The following is a 17833-nucleotide window of genomic DNA, read 5'->3' as shown; positions in this document are numbered from 1 at the left end:
CTTACACTTGTTAGCTTCTCCTGGAGCGTTGTTAGGTAATTACAACCCACTTCTTTTTCCTTTTGTCACCTACTTGAAATCCTTATTCACCCAGAAAGTAAATCATCCATGTACAGATGGGAAGTGGAAGTGCACAGCAAGCCAGTAAATATTGTCATCCCTTCATTAGACTGGAGGTAACTAAGGCCACTCCAGAAGAGGGGCTGTTTAGACTGCTCTGACCTAGCATGTGCCATTCATTGTATAGGCTGATGGTGATACTACAGCTGCCCTGCCAAGAGGAAATTTTGAGGACGGCAAAACTACAAGTACACAAAATCACAATTCCAAAGTTGCATGTCTCCACCTCACCAAGGTACCAGGCTAGCAGAGGGGATGCAGTTTGTAGCTCCCCACGCTGAGTCACCTCATCTGGCTGTAAACAACCTTGACTGGTGTTTTGTAAAATTGCTTCACGGGAGGATCTTATTAAAACACAAATGAAGGGGCTCATTCCTCAAGATTCAACCTGATGCAACAGAAAGAGGCATCCAGGAGGTAATGCAGTTCAGCAGTAAGCTGGATGCATGAAACTAGTGTAGGACATCAAGAGCCATATGTTTCCTATTAAAATGTGCAATTCCATTCTGGACAGACGCTGCACCATGCAGCAAAGTGCTTAATTAGCTTCATCACTAGTGTGCCAACAGAACACAAACAAGTAGGACACACTAATGGATAAATTTTTTTTCCACTCAGTCTGAGGTGGCAGATGCTTTTCGCAATCACCCATAGAATTCCGTGTATGAGTAAACCACTGGGGCTGAAGCTGAATCTTCCTTTAAGAGCATTAGCTAACATGATCTGAGCAGGGATTTCCACTACAGAAAATAATAAGAGAGAAGTGTAAATATAATTAATTCATTTGCAGCCTCTGATGCTAGATGTGTTGGTAATGTAGCACAGACACTAGGTTTGAAAGAGATTCAATAAAGTTTTCCAGCTAGAACTTTAAAACACCATGCAGCTTTGGACCACCATGATACCTAGGCTGAAATTATGCTTCACAGTCCACAAAGCTGTGCAATTGTTTTTACTACACTTTCTTCTTACTGTTCTCTGTCATAGATGTAAATAAACTCTTACACGTCACGAACATCACCTCAGCCATCTTTATGTTTCTTCTGCGAGAGATGACTAAGAGCTGGAAATTCAGAGCTGAGCCCAGGTCAACCAACCCTGTGCACCACTTTGGAGGACAGAATACTCTCCACAGCTATTTTCTATTGCAAGACCAGCAGCACACCCAGTGCTTGGGGAGGTCAAGAGCACTGCTGAAGGAGCCACAAGGATGGACTCAGGACAGCCTCTGAGCAGTGACCATCAAGATCTTTCTCAGGAGCTCCTGCTTCAAATTAACTTTCCCCTCTTGCTTCTTAAACTCTTAAAAGAAATGCTGTATCACTAATGTCCAGGCTCCCTTTGTCTCCCTTGGTGGAAGAATAGGCAAGTGAAAAATCAATGTTGATCATCATGTATCACCATGACAGAAATGTAGCTGTGTAATGAGGTACAATTGAAGATGAACATCACAATCTCCTCTGCTACACCATAAATACAGTCCACAAACTCTAAATGGATCACTGTTGACTCTAACTCAACAGGCATATTTCAAAAGGTGAAAGAATAAACATTCATTCTACTCTAGAAAAATGTATTAAAAGATCTGATATCTTACTCTAAAATAAGAAGCGACTGTTTGTGTTTTCATGCTGGTTGTCTCTCTCGGGTGATGTCCAGTATCTCCTGCTTCATTCTATAAAGATGAAGAAAGGAAATGACACTCTTTATCTCTGTTGAGCCTGTAGCACACTTTCCAATGCCACAATAAAGCAACCCTCAGAGATCATAATTAATTAAAAAGAAAAAAAAAGTATTCTAAATAGAAAAGGTTACAGCATGATCACTAGCACAAATCAGTTACACCAGTACATTACATTACTTTGCTACACAATACACAAACATTCACACACAGAGGACACAATTTGACAATGCAGCATCTAAATAACTGCCACAAATAACCTGACAGTGTCTGAGGTCCTGTCTGTTATTTCATCACCACTGTTATTTTGGTAGTTCTCTAAGGAACTTGACTATACTCCACACCAATATTTTAACTTCTTTTTTTGCTACAATGCAGTTAGGAAACATTTTCTTCCCCCTGCAGTTGTTATAAAACTATAGCCAGAAAGAAGGGAAATGTTAGGTTTTACCTCACGGAAGGAATATGAATTGCACAACACAAAGATATCCAGCTAAACAGAAAAGAAAATAGGAGAGGGAGAAAAACCAAGGAAGGGGTTACTTGCTTACTTTTAGTACCAATAACAGTATTGCCTTTTTAGTTTAAGGTTCAGTGCAGAACCATGAAATCAGTTTTCTTACCTTTGTATGACTGATTGATTTCTGGGGGGTCCACATCTGGTAACTGATTGTAGTTTTGCTTTTAGTGTGTGCCAGGTTACCTATGGGAAAATGAAAGAAAGCAACCTACCAAGATGCTTACATCTCATCTAAACTAAAAACTATGCTGAACCACCTTATTCATGCCCCCAGTGCAACCACATGGTTCTTTCTAAAGGTTGTTGACTTTTTCGGAGTATGTCCTCGTTTCCCCTTTCACCCTTGGGTTGGAACAAGCTCTGAAGAAGATGAAGATGGAACATGGGCTGAATTTTCCTCCTTCAGCACTTACGTCATCTACTAGAGCCAAAAAATAAACAGACTGCTGCAGAAGGTAAGAAGATACATCTGAGAGCTTCCATGTGGTTTTACCCTAAGGATGTTATTGCACTATTCTAGTTCTAAGGCTACATATATATTAGTTAAAAAATAAAATAACACTCGTACCCTTCTCCGGCCCTAAGGGCAAGTGACATTGCATGACTCCAATCCACACAGCTACACTCTATACTTCACTGCTCTTTTAACCTCCTGGTAAAAATAAGGTTGTATCTTTCCACAGAGCTTGTTGGAAACTATCGTTGGCCTGTGCTTTCTCTTCAAGTGTGCCTGGGTATTTCTGGGAGACTGCTAGCTGACATGGTCCAAACTTGTCCCAGGGAGGCGTGCTAACAATTAATCAGAATGAGCAATCCCGTGGGAGTGTTTCAGCTACTGTTCACTGGCCCTGTTTGTTTTACTAGCACAGTTATAGTCTTAAGACTCTAACCTTGGAGTTCTTATTCAAGTAATACCTTTATTATGATGACTTGAAGGGCTAGGTGCATTGCAGTGGTTTACACAGACATGAGTCTTCTAAAGGAATAATGAAAGTTCTGCTGAGCTTTCCACCATGTCACTCTATGTTGATAAACACCACCCACTGCTGCATGCTGCCATTGCTTCTGCTAATAACACCTCTGAAATCTCACTCTTCACTGGGAGAGCCTGTAATCTCTCTGTGCTCAGCTACTACCGGTAAGAGGTGGATAAGAGTTGGATAAACAGCTGCAAATATTTGGCATGCTAAGTTAATGCGTCATGTATTTCGTGATGATATCAAGTACTAAACCTCTCTTGGGCTTAGCTGAGTATTACAGGGTGGGAAGGAAAGAGACAGGATTACTCACATCTAACTTTAGCTATCTGAAAGCGGGGTGTCTACAAGATCCCCGCTGTATTCAGTGAGAGTGCCACCTTCAGAGGAGATTCATCCCATCCTATGAGAAACACCTGAGACAGGCAAGATGGGTTGGACTCTGGGTAAACCTCTACATTCCCACTGTTTCTAGATTAGTAACTTAGATCAGAAATCTAACTTTTAATTGAGTATAGCTGGATGGTTTGGGTCAGTTTTGAAAGGCTACACACACTGTTTCATAACATTTAACAAAGAGACTAAAACAACCTTCAAAATTATCTTGCAAAACATTACATAAGACTTGGGATCTGTTCTTGGGACCATCTGGGCCCTAAGTTTGGCTCTACAGAAATTATAGTTTACTATCTTAGCAGATATCAACAAGTCAAAAAGCTCAGGCAAGGACACTGAACTCAGTGTTTTCCTAGGAACACTGGAAAACAGACCTTCAAAACCAAATCTTGCATTCCACCAGCAAAGCTCCCTTTGGGAAGAAAAAGGTTACCAAAACCTTAGTTTCTGTAAGCTATGATAACATTTTAGAGAAATTTCCATTAGGCTCTTCCAATTTAGCTTTGCTGTTTTACTACAATTATATCTCCCATGTAGTTGTACAAGAAAGCAATGTAAAGTACTGATTGTATGGCATCAATGCCATCACACAGGGAGTAATACAACACAATAGCAAACCGGTTGTTAAGACTTACCCATCATCCTAAAATGTCAGGTAGGACACTGTGCAAGGACCTGGTTCAACTAAGGTGCAACTCAGGAGTAATTTCTGTAGAGCCAGTCATAGTCCTCCACCCCGACTTATGAACTCCCCAAGGAAGTGCTCACTACTAGGACCCCATCAGTTACCTATCGTAAAGGACTAAAAGACTGGGGAAACAGAGGAGTGTCTCCTCACTCTTTGCAGCAGATGTTAGGAGCCCCAACCTTGGTTCTCTACTACTTCAAAGAAAAATTGCACTGAGACCAAACAGGCAATTTATATATGCCCTGTCCAAAAAAGGCTGGTGACTTACCTGATCCTTTCTGTTCAGTCCTCAACTCAAGGGATGCACTCCACTCCCTGTCTTGCTCCCCTACCCTGAAGAGAGGACCCTGAAAGAAGCCTCTACCAATTCCTTGGCACTTGACCAGACCAATCCCTCCCCTGCAGCTTGAGATGGTTGGGGCTCCATTCTGTATAGATTCTAGGGTTGGAAAGTTAAGCCACAAAGTGTATAACGTCATCAACAAGTGGTCATATGAAACCTAGCAGTGGTCATCATGAAGGCTAGAGAAGAATAAGATTACCACAATAACAATACCTGTTTTTGTAAGAGGATGGGTTACCAACTGTCGTGTCAGATTGTTTTCAGATGATCGCAGTAGCAGCACAATATCAGCTGGCAGAGTATCTCTGTTTTTGGCTAGGAATCCACTTGCGTTATATAGAACCTGTTTAAAAAGTGCATTTATGCATCTTCTGAGCTTTTGAAAAGTAATTGTAGATTTAAGCACTCTGGCATGTGGCTTCTGATATATCAAGATACACAAATAGTTTTTCAGCCATCAGGCTCGCTCTTGCTGACAGTCTTTTGATCACTGAAAGTTCTAACTTTTCAATACTGAGAACCATTATGATGCAGATCACTGAAAGCAAATCCATCATTCCAAAGTAGCTTGAAGCATTTATTTTCCCTAATGCAGTTGTGTTAATATTAGTTTTAGCTAGTGTGGATTTATCACTAGGACAAGTGTATTGCAGTCCTCCTTTATGCCAGTACATGTAAATGCCCAATTAACAATGCACTTGATTTCAACCATATTATGCAGGATTATCCATATGACTACAATCTTTCTGTCCCTTTCATATAATGCTGTACTGGATCCAGGACTTACCATTCTTTCTGGAGATCTCTGAATTAATTGTAGAAGTCGTCTGCAAAATCACAAACTGCATATTGACAAATCAAATCTCTCTAAAAATTCCAGGAATGGTGTACCTAACTCGAAATGTAGCTCCAAGGCTCTATCTCACTGATGCTGTAAAAAAAAAAATCCCACAAAACCCCCTAAACCCTGGCCTGTGAAAAGGGTAAAAGATACTGGCATATTTGATTTAGAAAAAACCTTCACAAAACAACCCAGTAACAGTCATAAATTACAAAAAAGGCTTGTAAAGGAAGAGGAAATATAATTTTCTCCAGTTCCACAGTAAAAAGAACCAGGAGTAATGAACTTGCATCACAGCAATGGAGATATGTTAGACAGTAGGAGAAACTTCCTAATGAAAAAGCTTGTTGAACACTGGAAAGGGCTGATGGGGCACTGGTGGAACCTCTGTCTTCAGTGGCTGATATCAGGAATGGTACAGGAAGAGCTGGCTCTCTGCTCCTCAGCAGTGATACGCTATGCTGGTGAAGTGTAGTTCAGATGAGTTACTGCAGGCCTTTTGTAGCTGGCTGTCTTGCATGGGGCAAGTTATCGTCCATCAGCTGATGGGCAGTATGTTGCCTCCTTCCATGCCAGCTGCTCCAGCACTGCACAGACCCAATATAGTTTCCTATGTGAGACAGCAATGCCTACTCCATACCCTTTGAAGGAGCTCAAAAGGAGGTGGGAAGTCCTGCTTTCGTAAGGCAAAGTTTAAGTGACCAGTGGCATCTTGCTGCAGTGCGTCAGCAACTCCTGAGTTTGAAAGACACGTGCAGCAAGTCACCTTGTACAGGAGGGCAAGACACTGCTCATCAAATGAGTCAGAAAGCAGGGCCTGCACTATCTATCTGACTGATGACAAAGTACAGAACTAAGTATGGCTGATGGGATGTAGGGGGTAGTAGAAAGAATGGAGGTAGATCCACAAAGCAGTGGAAACAAGCATGGCACAGGACTTTGAAGAACGAAGAGGAAGAGCAGAGCTGCATTACATAATGGCTACATTTCATTTCTTCTATAATACAGTCAGTTCATTTACCTGGTGACATTTACAAAAAATACACTCCTGCTAATGCTTTTTTTTTTGAGGGAAAATAACTTTTCAATTTACTTTTGATCTGTAAGGCACTGCCAACATTTCCATGTCAGGCCTGAATACATGAACATTGAGAACCAACCCAGATGACCTCTTCTGCTTCCTTCCAGCCCTACCATTTCACAATCCCCAACTAAAATCATTAGGGCGCTTACCTTTCCTGCATAATGGTAAATCCCAAAGGTTAGATCTACTCTTTTGGGCCTCCAAAAATATTTTGACTTCAAATTATCTTCAAATTTTTCTGAAAGGAAACACATATCTTACTGGAGTTACTGCACAATATTGTCTTCTGAAGCTGCATTCCTCTAAGGATATTGCCTGACTTCTCAGACAACACCGAGGCACAAAACGAACTCTGATGTTTTTAAGGAAAAACATACTATAATGGTCTTGTAATAAAAGGAACTAGATAGAGAATATGGGAGCTCTTGGATCAGTCACTTACTTGTACCAATTTTTTTCTGTGTGACCTCAGAAAATTGTTTGCCTTTCTAAGCTTTGGATCTTCATATATTAAACAATGTAGTAATCCTTCCTAAGGATTCCTTGGGGAATTGTGAGGGGACACCAACTGATTGAGGGCCTCTGTGTTGTAGACTAAAAAGTATGAGGACAACAAGCTCATATAATTGCTATAGCATGGGCATTGTTACTGGATGTTATCAGGTTTTGTTTGCTGCTGGTTAAAACTCTCATCTGACACTTTGCACATACCATAAAACCATAATAAAATAAGCCATATACTTACCTACAAGTGTCTGATCTGTTGCTTGTGGGAATCGACTTTCCTCATCCAGCAAGGACAATAAACCCATTGGTTTCTGCAGGAACATATCTAAGAGGGGCCTGTTGTCCTCGTATTCTATAACTCTTGCATCAACACCTTCATATAGGTATTCATTCTGCAACAAGCATCAGAAGGCAAGTTTTGTCTACGTAGACAGAAACACTTCAGAAAATAATTCACAGACTTAATTGTAGCAAATGAAAACTACATTGAAAAAGTGTGCTCCAGGGCTAAAGACATCAAGGTTTTACAGGAACAAATGTCGGTAGGGATTTATCACACTGTCAGGCTATAGATTTTAATTTCTCTTTGGATATGCAAGTGCTTCCTATGGTACAGTTGGTAAAGCAAGATGCTTTCCGGGAATACACAAGAATTAAAGAAACAGTTGAAGAAGACTGAATGTTTGCAGATGGAGATCTCAGTGTATATTTACTTCCCTGGTCTCCAACGTAAAAAATGATCTCTTCATCTTTTAGAGCTACCTTTACTTTCCCAATTTGTTGCTCAGATCTATATGATGTACAGCGGCCAAGATTTACAAAAGTGACTACAGGTTACAGAAGCCTCACTTGTGTGATCCCTCTCCTCAGACACCTGGAAAAGTTCTTATATGGAGAAGAATGGTGCACACAGTTTATAATAATTAAAGAATGGTGTACATACTTACTAAAAGTGAAATAAATTGTCTCAGGTTGGCCTCTACAACATTTTCACTCCTTTTAAGGAACTAGGGAAAGGTATTCAGCAAGATTAAGAAACAATAGAAAAACTAGTGGGTCTTCTGTGGTTTATTTGTTTGTTTGTTTGTTTGTTTTTTCTCCTGAAAACTGCAAGTATCTTTGGATTTCTACCAGACTTAGAAAAACCTGGTAACAAATGCTGTGTCCACAGTGTGATGCCAAGTTTTTATATTGAAAATAATATAAATTATATCTGAAGAATACAAGAATTACTTTCTTTAATCCTTCATCAAGGCAGAGGACAGATTTACATTTACCAAGAGAAGAATGCTCTGGGGATCGCCACCCCTCCGCTACTGTCACCTGCATTACATAATGCAGTAGCAGTTATCCACTGCACAGTGCTCCCACATACACCAAGGCTGCCTTCAGTCCTCTGTAGGCTATACTATGAAACACATAATTAGGCCATTTGATCTACTTTAAAAATTATGCCTCTTCCAAAAGATAGGACTCTATAGAAGTGTTACGTTAATGCATGGTGTTAACAACATAGTTGTGCTATCCTGAATTCATTGTGAGAAGAATGTCATAAACATGAATGACAGCTAATATTAATGAGTTCAAAGACCTCTAACCCTGAAAGACCTCTCCTTATGTGTCATTTACTTGAGTCTGAATGAATGAAGAAGGCAATATATTGAGCAGTTTGAAAAGGAGTTAACTGCCATATACACCAGAAAAGCACATTATTTGACTTCATACCTCTTAATCTCTTTAAGTCAGAGATAAACAACGAAATGAATAAAATCAATAACACCATCCTGGAAATACACACCAAAATAAATAAATCTGCTGATTCATTTGAAAGAGAACACAGAATATATACCTAAACCCTTCCAGTATCCAGACTGATCTAATTTTGCAAGACACTTTTAACTCTAAGGATAGGTTATGGCTCAGTTTATATCCTGTATAATGGTGTAAGTAAGAATCTCTGCTACAGCCCCATGAAGGCTCCTCAGCTCATAACATTAACTTCATTCATGTCGTCTCCCCTGGAGCAGTGGGCAGGTGGAGTTTTGCTTTTTATTTTAATCAATGACCTGAGTAGTAGCAGAATATAGGAGAATAATAAATGTATCACTGATATAGGAAAGAAGTTAATTACATACCTGTAGGAGCCAGTGGCAGAAGGGAATGAGTCTGTGTTATCTCCTAAACAGAGCACTGGAGTAGGGGCACCTTAACCAAGGGCCGCTGCTGTACTGACACACAGATGTTATGTTCGTGAAACCAGCTGTTACTGCTTAGGATTACCAAGAGTACACTTATTTAGGGGCAAAAGGGAAGAGATTGCTTAGGATGAATCTATCAGAGAAGAGAGTTTCTGTGACACTCAGACATCCTCAAACAAGCTCTCACAAACAGCCTATCTATAATGATTAACTTTTTCCAACTTCAAATGTTGTGAGAGAGGCTGGTTTAGAGAGCTGGAAAAAGAGTTCTCCTGGGAACTGAAAGGAGGTCTGTAATAGCCGTACTACTACACTGTAACAGAAATGTCTGCTCTCCTCCCTGCCTGGCCAGTGCCCGGGGCCTGACCTCCATGCCTGCAGCTTTTGTGACTGTTCAGTCTTTTGTGTGTGCACCTTAACAACTGAATGAGTGTCAGCACTGACGGTTTCAGTAATGCTGCCGTCTGCCCAGCAGAATATGGAAGGACTTCACTCCATCACTTCCCATGGGCTCCTGGAGGATGGCTGATAAGCAAGTCTTCCAGGCACCAGTGTGACAGATGGCTCAGAAATAAGATATCACATCACATTTTCTTATGCAATGCTGGTCTTCAACCATATTATTAGGATACAAGCAGCAAGGATAAAAGCCTAATGATGCACATCATAAAACTGTAATGAAATGGATCCTATTTGAATTAATAGGTTGAATCAGCTACAGGATTCTGTAATCCCGCATAATGTTTTATGACAAGAAAGCTTCTTAAAACAGCAGCTGCTCATTGAAATTCTAAAACATAATCCACTAGAAAGTATTCCTGTGGATGGGATGTCAAAAGGAATGACTGAGTTAGTTACACTAATACTTGGGCTCCTATCTCAACTTCATATTACATGGTATCTTTTCTGTTATCAAAACTAGGTAATATTAGCTTGTGCAACCTGTTTTTACTTAATAACAAAAGAATGATTAAAGACATTAGGAAATCGTCTCCATGTTTAATTAAAAAAAAAAGTAATGGCATTTTACTGAGAACATGGTATCATGATATTTTGATATAAACGGGAACACCAGCAACTTATTCAGGATGAACCTTTTCCAGTTTAAACTAGAAAATTAAATCGTCATATGAATGTAAAATACATTTAGTGCAAAAAGTAGCATCCTTCCAACTGACAGTAAACTTGCCCCTTTCCAAAATGTTTTAGGTATTTGACGTTACTGCTTTTACTTTTTATGAAATAATCACAAGCAAGAAAGAAATGGGAAGGCTGCCTTACTAGACAGTGTTACCTGCAGATCACGGAGCTGACAGAATTAACTTACATCGGTACCTTACATGTAAGGGAGACACCTTGAAGGACAGCACTGAAGGTGAAAAAGTTATGCTTTGCTTAATATCAACCTAAAAAAGGCTTGTGCTGGCATTCATTCCACTTAACTGTAGACACATAAAAGAAGTGGCGCAGTTGAGAGCCTGTATTTCCTCCCCCATCCATGGAGACAGAGATGTATCTATTTGTCCCTAGTGACTATTGGGAATCTAAACTACTTTTACCTTAAACTATACTCCTCCACTTCAGCCTTTCTGTTAAATTGGGGAAAGGATATTGCATTCAGGGCTAAAAGCCTTCATTCTTAAATTCAAGCATTAAGTCAACAATAAAGAATAAGTTCCCTCAGTTTTGACTTGTCTTCTCCACATCGGCACGCAGACACTCTGCTCTAGCGGACACCATGAGCCTTGGGCAGTGACAGTACCACTGTTCTTTCCTACCACTTCTGAGGCCGTATTTTTGCAGGCCACGCTTCCCAGGAAGGCAAAACTATCAACACTTCTCAGAAAAGAAACCACTGATAATGCTAAAAACACATCACCTGAAACACCAAAAGCCCAATTCAGCCTTGCGAATTCATTTACTATTTGGCTTCACTGCTCAAGTTGCCAGAAAATGATTCACCTCCCCTGGATCCATAATCGCTGCTTGTTAGGTTGACATTGGTTAATCGAGAACAAGACTATAATCAAGTGATTTAGGCCTTGACTTCCCACTAGATACATCAAATTTCATCTAATTGCATGTGTCATGGAATTGAACAGGGCAAAACAAGGAAAGAAATGAAGAAATAATGTACCTGTAAGTTTTACCTCTCTTGAGGGAGGTGTGAAAGAAATTAAACTGCAGTATTCCTTGGGTAGAACTACAGGGTGCAATGCAGTGTCATGTCAGAGATTCCTGAGATGGCACAGAACGATCCCACACATCTGTCTCACATTGCACAGGGGTGTGGAGACATACTAGCCTGGGAGCCCAGCATCAGGACAGCTCCATCAGTGTGGCAGTCAGCTTGGGCTAATGGAAGTCAGCGCGAAGGTCTCTGTGACTGCTGGCATCAGCCGCCTTCTAAACATAACTCCTGCCTTCTAGTATTAAAGTCAGGCAGACACACAGCAAAGGCCAGCAGCCATCCTACTGTTTGGCTTTTACCTAAGTGATACTTTGTATCATTAACAAGAATAATTTCAGTCACATGATTTTGAAAGTATTTCCTTTTTTCCCCATGAATAGAAAATTTAGTAATTATACCTTATATTTCCCTGCAAATAGTTTTCTCTTATTTGTCTGCAGGGAAGGCTTGTACTTACAATTAAAGTACATTACTGGTGCTAACACAGGTGAGTCCTTACAGTGAACAGAAAAGATTCTGAAGCCACCTGCCTTCTCGAAGGCTGCTTTCTTGTGATGTAAAACTGGAACCATCCCATTATACATAAGTGAACATTGATGTCCTATAATGACTATGAATCATACTGCAAATCATCCCGTGCCATTGGGCTGTAAGGCAGAACAATACATTTGTCATTTCCTGGCTCTGAAAGGAAGGGAATTTACACCCACGCTTGCACAAACTTAATCTATATTGTTCATTCTTCACTGCTGTACTACTACCTTTGGAGACTGCTACAAGATAATATAATGAAGTTTGATATAAACTGGTGTAGTGGTGTCATGTAAATTAAAGTAGACATCTACCTCAATTGGCATTACAGACAGAATGTGGACACTTGTATTAGGAATATTAGGATTGCTGTAAATGGAATATGAATGGAAATGAGTGTGTAAGTACCAGAAGAGTCTTAGAAGAATGGCCTGTGATTTGAATGAAGAACGTTTGTTCACAGCGATGAAATCAAGGGAAGTGTTGCTTACATCAAGATCAGAAGGCCTTCACTCACATAAAGACTGCGAGCAGAACGGAACACCCTCCAAATCTGACAACAGGCGGATGGCCGCAAGGTTAACAGCACATCACATACGCCTTTCCTTTTCCTACGAGACCACCAAGGAAACTGACTGTAGGCATAAAGGTGTACATGTTCCAAACAAGGAAAACCAGATAATAACCTTGCCTAAAGATTATGGAGGCTGAAGTAAATAAGGTTCTGAGGCAAAGAACTGTCCCATAAAAACTGGTGATTGCTAAAGGGCATAAAAGATCTGTCCAAAAACTATTTCAGCAAGAAGAACCTAAGAGACATGATGAAGACTTGCCAGCTGGTGTCCTTTGTTCTCTGTGTTGCTCACAAATGATCCTGGTCACACCACTTAAACACACACATCCCAGTGCTTTCCTGGGTGTGAGTCAATGAAATCTATGAGAGAATGAGTGGGAGCAGGTAAAATTGACATACTTAGAGATCGTGTAAATAAAGGTCACCTTTGCTGGCCATAAGGTCTGTAATTGTCATACTAATTTCATACAGGGAGAAATGAGTAAGCTGTATGTTGCCAAAATCAGAAGTTCATTTTTTCCCTCATCTCTTCAGTAGCAAAATAACCACCCTGACCTCTCTGCAGCAGGGCACGCGCAGGAGAGCAAACTGTTGCTGCTAGATGGTGACACCACAAACCTCTGCATGAATATAGGTCTGGCCAAAATGTTCTGTATTAGGATATCTAGAAACAAGTAGAGGCAGATCACACTGAACAGGACCAAAGTCTAATTCAAAAAGAGAAGGAATATTAAAACAATATTTGCATGTACAGGGATAGGGTCAGGAAAGCCAAGGCGCATCCATCAGCAGCAAAAAGGCAACCAGGGAAAATGTGGGCCTGCTGCTGAACGAGTGTGGATGACACAGAAAAGGCTGAGATACTTGATGCCTTCTTTGCCTTGGTCTTGACTGATAATCCCAGGTCCCTGAGACCAAAGGGAAAGTCTGAAGCAAGGAAGACGCCCTCAGTGGTATGGGATCAATTAGGGAACATTTGAGCAAAGTAGATGTACACAAGTCCATGGGACCTGGTCAGTGCCTGGATTTGACAGGAATAAATAACGGTGCTGCAGCCTGTACTATTTCCATCTTCCAGCTGTAAGAAACAGCAGTAGCCAAGCACTCTTTTTTTTAGTGTGAATTCATGCACTTTGGAAAGAAGATGTCTAAGCAATTACAGCAGTTCTGGCTAATTTCTTTCTGACTTTTAGATGGTATGAAAGACAAGAAAATACCTGTGACTCAGAATCTCGCACATAAATTATAAAAACAACTACAAGGTCTCAGACTGCAAGACAGCATTTCCTGAAATAGCTGGAAACAGGATAAAACATTGATCATAGAAAAAAAAATCATTTTACACATAGATATATACACCTCTAGACTGACACATGCACGTAGACACTTGCATACATAGACACATTCCAAACTTTTATCTGTCTCTTCCTTAAAACAAGCAGTGATTAACACTAATGAAACACTTTTTCTACTAATAATTAAAATCAGTATTCAGACAGATTTTCATCTATGTATCATAAACCCCAATAATTTCAATAAACCACAGAAAGTATTATTTCACCTAAAATTTGAATGTTGAATGTTCTGCTCATACAGAATTCTGAAATATTTCTATTTTCAGCAAGATTAATATTTTTTCCCAAATACGTTATTTTTTTCAAATAAAAATATTGAATAAAGATTTAAAGATAGCTAATTACTATGGAATTATTTAAAAATTTGAGGTGATTTTTTTGAGGTTTTTCAGTATTATCTTCAATTTCATAAACTTTTATAATTACAACCCTATTTCTTTTCTCTGTTTTACATCAAATTATTTAGATTTAATGCATCATTATTTAGCTTAGATGAACTAGTTCCTGAATAAGAACAAAATAATGTTGAGATTTTCAGTTTTAATAATGGAATTTCAGTGTTCATTAAGGTTATTAGCAAGCTATTATGAACACTGCACTTTAAAAATTATGTTACCGCTCATTCATTTTTTTATTGTAAAATCATACATTACATCACTCATGTTTTTCCTCAAGAAAACAACTGCATTTGCATCAAATCAACTATCACTGTGTTATGTTGCTTAGATACTGTAAATTTCAAGTTCAATGCATTTTATGTAAGCATTTCACTTGCAAATAGCAAGCACAGCTTCACAGAACACACACTCAGAAAACATTTGTTATAATCTGCAGTTTACAACCTATTATGGAGAAGGAGCAATGTAGTTTCTTGAGACAAGGTTTTATATGTTAAGAAATATTAAAGCTTTATCAAAATATTCAACACATACCTGTTCCCAGGCAAAGACATGTTGATTGAAGTAGAACTGAATTTGTTCATTGGCAATGTTGATACAAAGTTGTTCAAAAGAATTTTTTTTGAAATTCTCAAAGCCAAAGATATCAAGAATTCCAATGTTCAAACCATCATCATTTCCACTGCAAAGATTAAATAAACTTTCTATTGTTGCATCTTATTTTACACTAACTAGCTTCGTTATTATTTCACAAAAGGAAATAAAGGGCCAAATCTGTACACCAGTTAAACAGGGTAATTTTTGCTACATTAGATATCTCTTAAAATAACAATATTTTTTAAAAAAAATACAATAAATGCATATCAATTCAAAGATGCCTGTATTTGCAGACCAGATACACTGAATCACATAATGACCGACTCAATTGATAAGTGTATAGAGGATTTACAAATTTATTTTTAAACTAGTATTTGCTAGTTATTATTCTACTGTAAAAAGCTGACTACAGTACAGAAACAAGATGTAGTTATTTTTGTTTCTCTTGTAATAAAACAGGCTTTTCTTACAAGCATCTTGAAATTAAAGATTGCTGTCATCAAATATTATTTCTTCATATTACTTTTTCACAACAATTAAAACTGCCTATTTTCACATGAAATTCAAAAGAATGAAAAGCTAAACCTTTTATGCATCTAAATAACAACTTTAAGGACCAGGGTGTGGCATGAACTTAAATTACCAATTAAGGTCTAAAGAAGTACTATTAGTAAAAACTTCAGTTTGAAATTTTACTTAAGGCATTCTGAGAGGTACATGGTCATTTCTGCAACTGGAAAAAAGCTTTAATATTTGTATTTATTTGCTGAAACAAAAATTTAAGGGGATATAATTTTATATCAAACTGAAGTTGTGTTTGGAAACTACTCTCACAAATATATGAAACCATGCTCATAACAAAAATGACAGAAGCATTGGCACCAGCACAAATACGAGCAAATTTGACCTATGTAATCAACAGATGAATGTCAAAAGTTGACCCTGGAAAAGTATAAAGGAAAAATAGTTAGTATGTAATTTTCAAAAGGTTAAATAAGCAAAGGTCAAACATGAAAACGCCAGATGCTTGTGCTATCCATATCCACTGTATCTTCACTGCATACTATGAATAGAATAAAAACTTCTTTTTTTTTTTAACATGGAGATGTCATGAACAAAAGGTAGCAGACAAAAAGTAGATGAGAACACCAAATGCTCTAGTGTAGACAATATTATTCCCACAGAAAATCTTTATTCTGGAAAAGCTTTTTTTACCTTAAATGTTTGTCAGGTTTGAGTAAAGTGTTGATGCGATTGACTATCCAGCTAAAAAGGCGCCCGTAGAGTGCTTTGGCCATGGCATCTCTGACATCAGTGGCTTTTTCCACAGTGTTGGGACGAATAATTGTTTCTCCTCGAGTCACTACACAGTGAGAGGTGAGGGCCTCTTGCAGTTCATCTGCCTGAATACACAGCAAGGATGCACCTAGGAAGGAAGGTCACAGGCACAGCTCAGAGGCAGATTTTGGAAGTGAAAATACGCATATCTGCAATCAAAGCTGGAAGTGCAACATATTATGAATAAGGGCCAAATCAAAGTCTTGAACTATGACTAATGCGGGCGTTCATGCCAAACAACTGTCAATATTTAATCTAGTCACCAACCTTCCTAGCTTCCACTGCAGTCATTAAGTCATTCAAAGCAGAGGCCTGTAGGTTTTAAATTGCTTTATTAAGGAGGCTTCTAAATTGCTTTATCAAGGAGGTTATTTCTCCAAACTGTCTACAGAGAAATGCTAGGGAATCTAGGTGACCATGTCAGGAGTATGTAAATTGTGAGGTGTGACTATCCCTCTCAGTTATAATCCATCCATATAAGCCACTGCTGTCCTCCTTCTGCTCCAAAATCGGGGTTCTTCTTTCCCAGTTCCACAATATTTTTCTATCTATGGTAGGAAAACATGCAAGAAGATAGCATGAGGACTTCATTATCTCCCCACTTGTAGTTACTGAGAAAGAGTAGTAACTTTCTTAATAATCTTTGCCCCTTTCCCTCCTCTGTATCCTGGCAGCCTACAGTGTAAGGTTTCCCTTCCAAAGAATTAGTGAGCCATATTTCAACAGGCACAAGTGGGGAACAAGCAATGACTATCTGAGAAAGAAACTGGGAAAAAAACCTATTCAATGTGTTAATGAGGTTCTCCATCAAATGTTCAAATAACCTTGGAAAAAATCCAAAGATTTTCTTTTCAAGCATCTGCAGTATTAGTCATGTTTCCTGAATACCAGTGAACTGGTTAGTCAAATAAGCTGCATAACATGGAAGATGTTTTCTTTTTGCATTTGAATTCAGGTGGGCTTGGAATTAATCTATCTTCAGCATTTAATTATTCTTGCAAAATTTCAATGTGAATACAGTTTTCATGGATAACTCTCCTGCAACAAAAGAAATTCACTACCAAAACACTAACGGAAACCAATCTTAAATCAAGAAAAAACACTCACAATTCTCAAGGGCTACTGGATTGGAAATGTTGCTCTTGTCAATCATATGTTCAGATACTACTGCAGAAAATTCAATGTTACCCACATTTAAAATGGCAGCCAGGACACTGTACACACTTCCAAGTTCCTGAAAAGTATATTAAAAAAGATGCAATAGTTAACAGCCAGATAGATTTGTCACTTTGGTTTGTGCAATGGGCATGTGTGCGTGTTGTTTCCTGTTGTCTGCCACATGCTTCCTACTTTTAGGAATACTGTTCTCAGCAGTTATTCCCTGTTCTGTACTCAGCATAGTCTTTCAAGTCTAAGACACCAAAGAGGGCAAGACAAACTATAACCTAATCTTTCTTCCATACTTGTCAACAGGACATGATTGACATGGAGCAG

At 38.9% G+C, this 17833-nt stretch overlaps 1 protein-coding gene across 6 annotated transcripts in view; it reads right to left on the bottom strand.

Annotated features, from left to right (window-relative positions):
* Nucleotides 1-17833, bottom strand: part of MYO3A (myosin IIIA) — a 126871-nt gene that overhangs the window by 31036 nt on the left and 78002 nt on the right. For 3 of the 6 annotated variants that reach the window (XM_056337171.1, XM_056337172.1, XM_056337170.1), the window contains exons 17-26: nt 17447-17573; nt 16217-16427; nt 14939-15086; nt 7396-7549; nt 6800-6888; nt 4939-5068; nt 4651-4821; nt 2425-2504; nt 2253-2294; nt 1718-1795 (exon numbers count right to left, since the gene is read on the bottom strand). In XM_056337171.1, coding sequence (XP_056193146.1) covers nt 1718-1795; nt 2253-2294; nt 2425-2504; nt 4651-4821; nt 4939-5068; nt 6800-6888; nt 7396-7549; nt 14939-15086; nt 16217-16427; nt 17447-17573 — 1230 coding nt within the window. The remainder of the gene's footprint in view (nt 1-1717; nt 1796-2252; nt 2295-2424; nt 2505-4650; nt 4822-4938; nt 5069-6799; nt 6889-7395; nt 7550-14938; nt 15087-16216; nt 16428-17446; nt 17574-17833) is intronic. The other 3 variants (XM_056337173.1, XM_056337174.1, XM_056337175.1) reach the window with 3 other exon arrangements.

Source organism: Falco biarmicus, chromosome 4 (assembly GCF_023638135.1).
Source record: "Falco biarmicus isolate bFalBia1 chromosome 4, bFalBia1.pri, whole genome shotgun sequence".
Lineage (NCBI taxonomy): Eukaryota > Metazoa > Chordata > Aves > Falconiformes > Falconidae > Falco > Falco biarmicus.
The sequence above is the reverse complement of the archived record's forward strand: the minus strand, read 5'-3'. Positions and strand labels throughout refer to the sequence as shown.